Source organism: Bubalus kerabau, chromosome 15 (assembly GCF_029407905.1).
Source record: "Bubalus kerabau isolate K-KA32 ecotype Philippines breed swamp buffalo chromosome 15, PCC_UOA_SB_1v2, whole genome shotgun sequence".
Lineage (NCBI taxonomy): Eukaryota > Metazoa > Chordata > Mammalia > Artiodactyla > Bovidae > Bubalus > Bubalus kerabau.
In genome coordinates this window covers 55,766,047-55,777,272 of record NC_073638.1, presented here as the reverse complement: position 1 = coordinate 55,777,272, position 11,226 = coordinate 55,766,047, and the positions used below count along the sequence as shown (strand labels likewise).

Sequence of the window (11,226 nt, the reverse complement as noted above, 5' to 3'; positions counted from 1 at the left end):
CCAGTCACTCCAACCAGAATGTGATGGGGCTTGATAACCCAAGAGATGGTTCATCTGGACAGCTCCGTTCTCCAGCACAGGAACATTGCCACCCTGATCCTCTCTTTGGAGGCCAGTCCAGGCTCAGATTTCAGAGACTGGGGCCATGGGGGGTGGCAGAAAGGAGAATCAAGCTGGAATATTCCAGGTGCTTATCCCTGCACTCTTCAACATGGGAACACCTGTTTCCTCTGAGTCTTTCCTTGGCAAGAGGGTTTAGTCCTGCAGTCAAGCATTGGGTAGCTGGGCATAGAGATGTTTGTATTAGAGGAGGCTTCTGCCCCTCATCCCTCAGGGCCAAAGGGCAAATAATCTAACTGGCCCGAGTCACTAATGACTGTCCTTCTTCCCCAGTTAACCAGGACTGAATTTTCTCTGTAATTTGGGGAAGGAGAGAAGAGGAGTTGTGAAACCATAAAGGCCCAGATGTGGCAGCCCCCACCTGGAACAGGACAAACTGGAACTGAGAGAGCTTGAAATATTCCCTTTCTCCTTCTTAAAAAAGACCTAACATTGTAATGGTTTAACAAAATTATTATAATTTCTTTTAAATAACCCACAGACACCCATGACGCTTCCAAATTTACAGAACAAAAAGCACTTGAGAACTTGGTAGAAAACGATTTGCAGATGGTTCCTCCCAGAAGCTGGCCCCTGCAGACAGGCTCAGTTCACCTCCAGGACCTCGGTCTCCGGGAGGCCGAACTTGGTCTTATGCTGGTCGAAGAGCTTCACCAGGGCTTCCATGTACATGGCGTGGTACAGATCGATGTCCTGCTGCCTCGGGTGCTCCAGCTTGGGGATGGTAATGGGCTCACCCACTGCAGGGAGGGGGCAGAGGCCTCTGGTTAGTCAGTGCCATTTGGCCCACCCTCCCTGGGCATTCACCATGATGCTCTTGGTGGTGACCTTGTGCTATGAGCCAGCCACGTGCCAGGAACTGTGCTGGAAGTGCTCCATTACAGGTTGTCCCTTTCAAAGATAAGAAGACTGGGGCCCAGGGTGATGGGAAGGGACCCGCCCAAGGCCACCTAGCCACTAAGCAGCAGGTGGGATCAAGTCCAGCTGCGCTCACTGCTCGCAGTACTTAGTTGGGAGCTCCCATGAGAGGTGTGGGATCCAGGAATGGCTTTGCTTTTGCCTGCTCTGGGCACATCACTGCCTCTCTGAGCCTTAGTTTCCTCACTGATCACAGGGGGACCCTTCCTTACAGGGCTTTGCTGAGGATTCTGTGCAATAATGCGATATGCTATGAGAACTGTGCTAAGGGCAGGAGAAAGGGACCACTTTCACAAATCCATGCGTAATTTTATTTTTTGTCATCCTCCTGCTTCCTCTCTGTACCCAGCTCATCCTGAAGTCCTATCAATGCTATTTCTGAAATTTCTTCCAAGTTCATGCACTTCTCTTCCATCTCTGCTGCTATTCCCTCTGTCCAAGCCAACTGCTACTACAAGACTCTGGACTGGTCTTGTGTATTCCATTTTTGTCCCTTCTAACTCTTTTTTCTAGGGCTTCCCTGGTGGCTCAGCCAGTAAAGAATGTGCCTGCCAATGCAGGAGACGCAAGAGACGTGGGTTTGATCCCTGGGTCGGGAAGATTCCCTGGAGAAGGAAATGGCAACCCACTCCAGTATTCTTGCCTGGAAAATTCCATGGACAGACGAGCCTGGTTGGCTACAGTCCATGGGGTCACAGAGACGGACACGACTGAGCAAACAGGCCTTTTATAACTCCTTTTCTATTCAGGAGTCCCAAGGATCACGCAGAGTCGGACATGACTGAGCGACTGAACTGAACTGAAGGATAACGTTAAAATGCAAATCTGAATCTCCCTTCCCCCAAACCCTCAAGCAGTTTTCCATTCTTAAGGTGAAGAGCAAACTCCTTCACCCTGGGCACCAGACCCTATCCTTCTCCAGCCACCCTGTACATGGAAATGTTCCTGCTGTCTCACAGACATCAGACCTGGTATGGTGTATAACAAGAGTCAAGGGTGAGTCTGGGTCATGGGATTTAAAATGCAGGAAGTTGATCTCTTTGAAAAAAGGACAAAGCAAAACTTCTGGCCCTGATAACAACTCAAAGTATTTATGTGAGCTTTGGCCCCTGAAGTCCATGGCTTGTGGCCTCCATGCTCTTGTGTGAGTTCTGGATTGTGAACCATTAACAGACACACACACACACTCCTACAATAGATAATTCCTTGGAATCCTCTAAATTGTCTCATATAAAAGCAACACAGCATGGCTGGGGGTGAGGTGGAGCCAGTTTTTTGCTCCACTTCTCATAGACTTCTGCTCCAATCATATTGACTTCCTTCTGTTCCTCAAAAATCTATGTGATCCTGCTGTGAGAACTTCATTTAGGCTATTGTTTCTGACAAAAAGCCTCTTTCTCTTCTTTTTTTCTGGATAATTCCTATTCGGCCAAGAGTGTAAGAGTCACTCCTCCCTGAGATCCACTAGGACCCTCCAGAGCACATCCATCTCACACGCCCTGTCGGTCTTTACTGTAAAGGGAGTCTTCCCTGATAGACTCATGATCTGCAAACACAGAACTGCTGAGTCCTGCTTTCTCATCCAGACAGCTTGGTTCATGGTAATGGAACTATGCCTCATCTCCCACCCACACCCATCACTACTATCAGCACCCAAACAGGTCCACGTCCTCATGGTTTAGAGCACAGACATCAGAGCCAGGGGCCTGGATTTGAATCCTAACTCTGTCACTAAACTAGCTGTGGCACCCGAGTTTAGGGGAGCTTACCGACAGTGGTGATGGGCTTGGAGTAGGGCACCAGCCCCCAGGTGTCAGAGGAGAAGAGGCCTCGACCATGGAAGATGCATGGGGCAAAGCCAATGTATTTCTGGAACTTCTTCTGCACCCACCGGCCCCAGGAGCCCTCCTCAAAGATCACCTGCTTGTACACCTCATTCTCCCCAAAGGAGTAGGTGGGAACCAGGTCGGCTCTGGAAGAGAGAGGCCAGGGTCTGTCTTGGCCCAATCACTGGCTTCCGTCCCTCCTGGCAGCCCCAGAGGCCCCAGACACCAGCCAAACTGCCCTCCCTCAGGGCTGTACAAGAGTCACCCGGGGGACCCCAAACCACATGTCCCCTCAGGGCCAAATGAGGACAGGCCCCCTGCCCCTGTTGGCCGGTGGGGATCATGTCAGGGTTTTACAACGTGGCCCTGACCAGGCCCCTTAGCCTCACTCGATTTTCTGAAATGGAAAATGGGGATGGCATTCCTGCAGAATTCTGCAGGATCCAACAGGGCGGTAGAAGTAAATGTGCTCTAATGAAATGTGCTGAACAGGTGGCTACACAGAATGCGCCCCTGGTTTTCTAGAAAAGGTCACAGAAACCCAAGCTGCCCTGCTCCTCTCTGCCTGTGCTCAGGGTTACTGCTCCAAGAAGCCTTCCTTGATATTTCCAGCCACACACCATTCTCCTTCCTGGCCTTTCACTCTCCTAGCTGTGTGACAGGCTTTGGCATAGGGCACACAGTGCTGCCTCTGGGCCTGACGGGCCTCTCACCCCACCTGCTGGGGCCCAGGAGACTCAGGTTGCATTTTTGTCCACCCAGCCGCCCTTGGCCTGAACCTCTGGTCTCCAACATCCCCTTCTCCACGGATGGTTAACTCCCTTCTCTGCCTTCCTAGAATCTGGGTCCTGCTTCCAGGAGCCAAGGAGCTGCTGACCTGGGCTGAGCAGAGCTGTGGCTGGGGTGTGGGCATGTGTGTGCATACACGTGTTCTGAGACGCACTCACCCATGGCGCAGGGCCAGTTTCACAAAGCCCTTGCGATTGCGCAGGGTGACTGCATTCTTGCCGGGCATGGAGCTCAGGGATTCAGCCGCGCCCCCCACCACGATGATGATGGCATTGCCACTCCCATTCTTTGAAAGCAAGTAGTCTATGGTGTCCCGGTTCACTGGGCAGATGCCTGGGGAGTGGAGGGGCACACACAGTTAGGGACGGACTTCCTACCTTCTGCACATGGTCAAATAGAGACAGAGCCCTGGATTTGGTTCCCAGACCCAGAGCCCAGCCACTCAGAAGAACAGCCCCACGTAAGTCATTCTATTTTCTCAGCCTCAGCTTACTTATCTGTAAAATGGGGATGACACAGGGTTGTTTAGGGAATGCATTCATTTGGCAAACATTCCCTGAGGTCCTAACTCTGCTGAGTGGTGCCAGGTGCCAGGGAACCCCAGTAAGTCAGGCTGGTGGGGATCAAGGTGGATAGAACATGAGAGTCATGGACAATGATCAGATTGTGCAAAGGGCAGCACAGGGCCTGGGGATACCCAGAAAAAGGGGTCAGAGAAGGTTTCCTAGGGATGACGTTATGCTAGTTGAATCCAGAAGATCATATGAACAGTTCTCTCGCTCAGCCCTTGCACACCAGGCCGTGGCTGGCCACATCTCACAGGACCAGGCACTAGAGCACAGTGGATTGGCTTCCTGGCCAATGGAGAGGCTCAGACAGGGGCACTCAGAGGTGGATTCTCACCTCCAGACATCAGGTACTCCCGCAGCACTGGCATCCGGAAGTTGCCGGCCAGCGTGGCCAGGTAGGGCCTTATGCCGGGGAACTTCTTGCTTACTTCTGTGGCCTCTGTGCTGAAGTTGCAGAAGGCACCCAGGCCCATGATGCCATGGGGATGGTACCCAAAGATGTAGTTCCTGCTGGTCAGTAAGTTGTGTGTCTTCACCAGCTGCAGGGAAGACCTTGGGTCAGAGCAAACTGGCCAGGAAGGGGTACCGGGGAACACCCAGAGGTGAGGGAAGCACTGGGCGTGCCCTGCCCCCCGGAGTCTGGGTCTGAAGGACTGGAGTGGTTCCCCCTAGACCTCAGACTCTCATCACTGGGCCTCAGTGCTGGGGACTTGAAAGTCACCATTGGACTTCGAGCCCCTGGGAAAGGAGTAAGACACTTCTTCATTTCCCGTTTTTCCAGCCAAACACACCAAGTCCTCTAATTGTACTCTGCCAGCCTCCTGCATTCCCTCCCTCTGGGCCCAGCCCCCTCACCACAGCCAGAGTGACTGCTCTAAAAGCCCAGTGAAATCTCTGTCACTCTCAGATAAACAGGGATGTCCAGCTCCCATCGGGGTAAAGTCCAAGTCCCTAACTTTGGCCAGAGAAGGGACAGAGCATCTGGCCTGAATAGAAACTTCCTCCCAGGCAGCCAAACTCAGGTCAGGCTCCAATGCAGGAAGGACAAGGACAAGTCACAGCCCTGGTGCCAGCCACAGTGGGGGTGGGGAGGTCAGCTGTGCAGCTGGGGTGGCTGACCTGAGGTGCTATCCACAAAGCTGTCCTGGGATGGTCTCGAGGGTGATTGGCTTCCTCGGGCCCACCCCCTGCCCTGGGGCTGGCGGCCTGGACAGTGGGGTGGGCGGTGCAAAGTTGCCCTAATCCCTGAGCACCAAGAGGCACCCACCCAGCACTACAGGGAACACCAAGGGGGTGGAAGGTGCTGAGCGGGATGGAGAGGATAGGCATTCTGCTGAGAAAACATCACTTTTTTCCCAACTAGAAAAATACTGAATAATAAGAGAATTTTAAAAATACAGGAAAGTCAGAAGAAAATAAAAAACCTGTCATACTTCCCTCCAGATAAACCACTCTGACGTGTTGAGTTTTTTTTTCTACTCAAATACACGTTCTTTTTTAAAAATCCCCAAACTGAGGTCATATGGTTGGTATGACTTTTATATAACTACCTCCCAAGCATGTCAAAGCTATTTTTTTCTTATCAGAATCCCTCAGTAACATGTCTTCTCACAGCTATGCTACATGAATAGGATTGTTATCAAGCCTACACTGATAAAAAGCTTTGAAAAGCTTCTCAAGTTTCCCTCAGAAATAATGCTTCCATAGATATCTTATTTTTGTCTTCATGTCTGTTTGCATTCTTAAGACAAACTTCTAGAAATGCAGCTCCTGGGTCAGAGAGTAGGACCACTTTGGTCTGGTGGGCTGCCCTGCCTCTGGAGACAGGCTGCTGGTAACATTCCTACCAGCAGGGCCTCAAGGCTCCCCCTGCCCTGCGCTGGGGCCAACTGGAAGCACAGTCCCCCGCTACCAGCAGAAGAGCAAGGGCCGGGGCTTCTATGACTCTGGATTTGGAAACTGCCTGGCCTAGGGAAGGACCTCGTGCTCAACTTGAGGGGGTGGGGTGCTGGTGACTGGTCTCCAGGAAACTGAAATCTGAACCTGCAGGCAATGGAGGCCAGAAGGGGATGGGAGTGAAGGTAGCTGGCACACCTCCCAGCTCTGCAACTACCAGGACATGTCAGCGTGAGCCAGAACCCCTGTGCTGTGTGCCCGGATGCTCGGGACACTCGTACTCTTTCCTCCTTTGTTGCCTTTGTTGAGCAGATTAAAACTGCTCAAAACCCCAAGTGATCTCCAGCTGCCCACCACATAAAAGGGGAGCAGCAGCAGCTGCATCCACGGCTGGTGGGGATGCAGCTTGACATGAGCTCCACGAGGCAGTGGTTCTGGGGTTTTGCCCCTGAGAGCAGCTGCGCCCACCACTTTAGCTTTCTGGAAAGCCAGAATGAAAAAGCACCTCATGCCAGTCTCCACAGAGGAGGAAGGCATGGAGGTGAGAGCGGAGGCAGCCAGTACTGCGATGGAAACCTGCTCCTGAGCTGAGGGCCAGGCCCAGGAACCTGCTGGACGGCATGGGCTGGAAGAGCCCTGATCTGGGCCATTCCTTTGATTGTGAGGTAGACTGAGGCCCAGAGAAAGGAGTTGCTGCTTCCCGGGGAGGTCACAGCAGATTCTTCCCTACCTCTAGACTTGGCCACCCAGCTGTGCTTTCCCTGGTCCTGAGTTACAGATGGGCCACTTGGCGGAACCTTAGCTGGTCCCTTAAATCATTTCCTCCCTGAACCCCAAGCCTCTATCTGGTTAAATGAGGTGTCCTGCGGCAGAGTGCAGGTTCTTTGTCCCCGGTGCAGCACCCAGAAAAGTGCAGGCATCTGATATGGCTTTGATCTGACTTCGTGCCACACTCCTCCCCTTGCATGGACAGTGTCCTCTCGGGGGGGAGGAGGAAAGGCAGTGCTGATGAAGGCTCTGTTGATGTACCTGATCGCGTGTCTTCTGACTGTTTCCAATGGCAAAGTCTCAGCCCCAGGCACTGGCCAGGCCAGGCCTGCTGGCCGACACAAGCCTGCAAGTCACCCCTCACACCCTGTCTCTCCACGGCAGGCACAGTGGTCAGATAGCTTTGTCCCAGCCTGGCACCTTATAGAGGAGGAAACTCAGAACCAGAGAGGAGCAGAGACTCGCCTAAGCTCACATAGCGGGGCACTGGGGCAGAGGAACGAAGGAATGAGAACACGGGCCCTGAGGCAGACACTGCCTTGGTTTCTATACTAGCCTCGCACCTTGGAACAGTTCCTCCTCTCTGGGCCTCAGTAGGTCCATCTGTGAAATCAGGCAGATGGACAGATAAGTGACTGTAAGCTCAGAGAGTCTTTCTTAGTCTCTTCTCCAAAGACCCTGCCCATCACCAGGCACTGCCCACTCCTCTTTCAGGTAGCCAGTGGTCCTGGTGGCTGGCAGTGAACACATAAGCCCCACCTCTGCTGGGAGAAAGGATGCTTTTTGGGCCAGCTGAGCAGCTCTGGTGGCAAAAACCTTCACTGACAAGAGTGTGGGGAGGTATAGGTGGGTGGGCACAGTTAGAGAGCATTCCCCAACCACTGGCAAGAGGCCAGGAAAAGGGTGTGGAACAGAAGGGTCATATACGACTCTACCAATCCTGACATCAGTTCACAAAGGCCAAACCTCCCTGCACAGAAGAGGAGCCTGAGGTCTCGAGGGTCAGGGACTCTGCCAAGACCACCACCAGGCAAGGGCAGAGCCCAGGATGAGGCGTGAGACTCATCAGGCGTGAGCCAGGATGAGGCTCAGCCTGGCTTTGGTTCTGGCAGGACCTAGGGCCCCTCCCAGGGCCAGCTCGCCTGGGCCATGTGGAGCCAACCCCCAGCAGACTTCTTGGAACAGAGGTGAGACAAGGGACATGGGTTTTGTTTTGGTTCTTCAGGGAGGGTAGAGATCAGTGGGAAAGGGTACCTGTCTGTCCCAGCTCTGACCAACAGTCATCAGGTCATCCTGTTCTGGATGGAGGGAGCTATCAGCCTTGAAGAGGTTTCCTGGGGGGCAGGCTACTCTGGGGGCCCCAGAGAAAGAGCCCCAGAAGAGAGAAAGAGTCCATAATCCCTCACAATGAACCATAATTTACCACTTTTCTAGCATGTGAACAGCTCCATTTTACAGATAAGGATAATGAGGCTTAGTGGGCTTGAGAAAGCATGCTCATAGTCCCATGTGCAGAAAGTGACAAAGTCCAGCAGGATCCATTAGAAGGACGAGGGCAGGGACCAGGCACACTCTTCTGCATCCCCATGCCCAGCAGAGCCCAGCAGTGCACAGGGACTACAGTGTACTAACAGAGAGGCCAGAGGACAGAGGCACAGGACAGGACCTCAACCCGGATCTCCAGCAGCAGAGCAGAGGGAGGGAGCCCCGTGAAGTGAGGCTCAACCCAGCGGGGCACACCTGGACTGCATCTCTCCCAGAGGAAGAGGCAGTAGGAATTCAGTGGGAAAGAGCGTGGGGCCCGGATTCTAATACTAGCCCTGGCACGGAGTCACTGCGCAACTTGGACCAGTCCTTGTCCCTCTTTGGGACTCAGTTTCCTCACCTTCAAAATGAGAGGGTTGGGTCCTATGAGGCAACATCCTCCTAGCAACAACAGCCTTGGTTTCCTTGCGGCCAGAGAGACAGGGTCCAGAAAAGGGAGGAGCAGGGACCCTGACCCCAAAGGTCCTGTGGAAACTGGGCCCAGGCTGGGATGGGCAGAGGGAGCCAGCCCGGGGTGCCACCCCTACAATACTGAGTGCAGCAGAAAAATGCAGGGTTACCTGGCCACCTCCCCCAGGCAGCAGGCCAGGATGCCTCAATCGCTGACTCACAACAGCAAACACACACCACCCTGTGTCACGCACACTCCCACATTCACACACGCTTTCTCCATTCTTCAGACCCCACTGATTTCTGCCGGGTTACCTCAGCACCTGGGCTGTGCCAGGGCTGGGGTGCCGGGCAAGCTGCCTAGACAGGTCTCTCCCCTGCAGGGAAAGCCTTCAGGATTCTGCCAGAGTTCTCCACCATCCACCAGCATCACCCACGTGCACCAGGGCCTAGATGCCCCGGCCCTACCAACCTGGCTTGCAGACCACCGGCAGGGGGCCTGAAAGAATGGCATTGAAAGCCAGACCAAGCCACTTTTTATCTTGTCAGGACCTTGACTTTGGCCCGAGGAGATAGATGCTCAGAAGACCAGTGTGGGAGCAGCCAGTGGCGCAGGAGGAAGGATACCCAGAGATGAACTTAGTCTAAACTGGCTGTCTGCGGGAGACAGCACCTCAGCTTCACCCAGGGTCAGACTGGGCTGCTTCTCCTGCCTCTCTCCTCCAAGCCTGAGGGAAGCGCGAGGATTTGTCCAAGCATATCTCTCGGAGCTCTGCTGCATAGGGGGGTAGTGTGCTGTGGTGGGAAGTGTCCAGACTTGAACCAAGACAACAGCTGGAGTCTTGGCTCAGTTCCCTGTTAGCCTCATTCAGCTGTGCTGCTCTCTGACCTTCAGTTTCCTCTTCTGTAAAAATGGGATAAAATGAATACCCGCCATACAGGGTGCAGCGAGAGTTAAAGGAGACTCCTTGGGGAAGGCGCTGCCCCTGAGAAGGCTCCCAGTGAATAGAAGTCCTCCCTTCCCCTCCACCTTCTCCCCATCCTCCCCATCCCAGGCTTCTTGCTCAAGCTCAGGCGCTGTGTTCTCATGATTTTCCCTGCCCCTTCAGTGCTGCTTCTCTTCAGGATGGGGTTCAAGGAGCAGCACCTTCAGAAGCCTTTCCCAAGCACTTCAGCAGTGAGGCTCTCACTCTTCATTCACTGCACACCAAATTTTCTGGCCCTTTATTCCCATGACCAGGACCCCTGGTGACCCACCCACGACTGGCTGAGAGAGGTGAAATTTCTGTAAGACCTTCAGAAGGAAAGAAAGCCCCTCACACCTATTGCTAATCTTGGTTCAGACCAGATAAACTTGGACTACCTTAGTATTGCTCTTGATAAATCACTTCCTTTTTTATATTTTTTGGCTCCATCATGCAGTTTGCAGGATGTTAATTCCTTGACCAGGGAATAAACTGGGGCATAACAGTAAAAGTGCTGAGTCCTAACCACTGGACCACCAGGGAATTCCCAGTCACTATCATTTTAAGTTATGACTTTAATATTCACTGAAAGCAGACAAGCAATGGCCATAGTGTCTACTATTATTCCTGCTCCTTACATCATCCAGGGTCTCAGTATCTGAAACAGCTTTTAGATCCAAATGCTAGAAGTCTTGTTTACCCAAGGAACAAAGAAGCTTCTTTCTTTCTGAAAATGAGGATCAATAACTAGCATGCTTCCCTTTTTGCCTTGGCTGCCAGGAGGCTCAGAGGTGACCATGAAGTTCAATCACTGCAACTCTGTTGACACTTATGGATGAATTATTAGTATGTTTTCCTCAAAGTCTTGATTTTTCTTTTTACCTGGTACACAATTACATGTATGTATCTTAAGTTGCCTCAAATCCTGCATAAAGTAGGGTAGAATATCGACAGATGCTCATAGTGGGAGATGTCACCTAGTTCAACCCTGCACACATGATCACTGTGGATGGGTAAGTTAAGGCTTGACTTCAGATTTCCCATCCATTCCCACCCTCCCAAGATAACACCCGCAAGTTTTTACCTGAATGGGAAAGTAGTCTCGAAAGTAGCGCCACACAGCCCAGTTTCGGACCCACTGTGACCTCCTGCCACCTTCCAGGGAACAGAACACAGTGTTGAGAAGGAGTAGGAGTGGGGGAGGGTGATGTTCATGCAGAACCAGTGTGGACCCCTGAGCTAGGTGACCAGCACCCTGGGCAGCATCCTCCCCCTCCAAACCCCTTTCCATGTTCATTCCCTCACGTTATGGACACCCGGCACTGAGTGTGAGCTCCGGAGAGAAGCATGATGGTGACCTTAGAGACTCCCCTGCCTTCAGAACCATGCCCAGGCTTAGCCCAACACTATTCACGTAGTAGGTGCTAACTAAGGAAGGGG

At 52.7% G+C, this 11,226-nt stretch overlaps 1 protein-coding gene across 1 annotated transcript in view; it reads right to left on the bottom strand.

Annotated features, from left to right (window-relative positions):
* Positions 1–558: 558 nt before the first annotated feature.
* Positions 559–11,226, bottom strand: part of DGAT2 (diacylglycerol O-acyltransferase 2) — a 32,176-nt gene continuing 21,508 nt past the window's right edge. The window contains exons 4-8 of the mRNA XM_055549114.1: positions 10,871–10,941; positions 4,557–4,761; positions 3,812–3,986; positions 2,808–3,010; positions 559–860 (exon numbers count right to left, since the gene is read on the bottom strand). Of these exons, the coding sequence (XP_055405089.1) occupies positions 706–860; positions 2,808–3,010; positions 3,812–3,986; positions 4,557–4,761; positions 10,871–10,941 (809 nt within the window). The 3' untranslated portion in view covers positions 559–705. The remainder of the gene's footprint in view (positions 861–2,807; positions 3,011–3,811; positions 3,987–4,556; positions 4,762–10,870; positions 10,942–11,226) is intronic.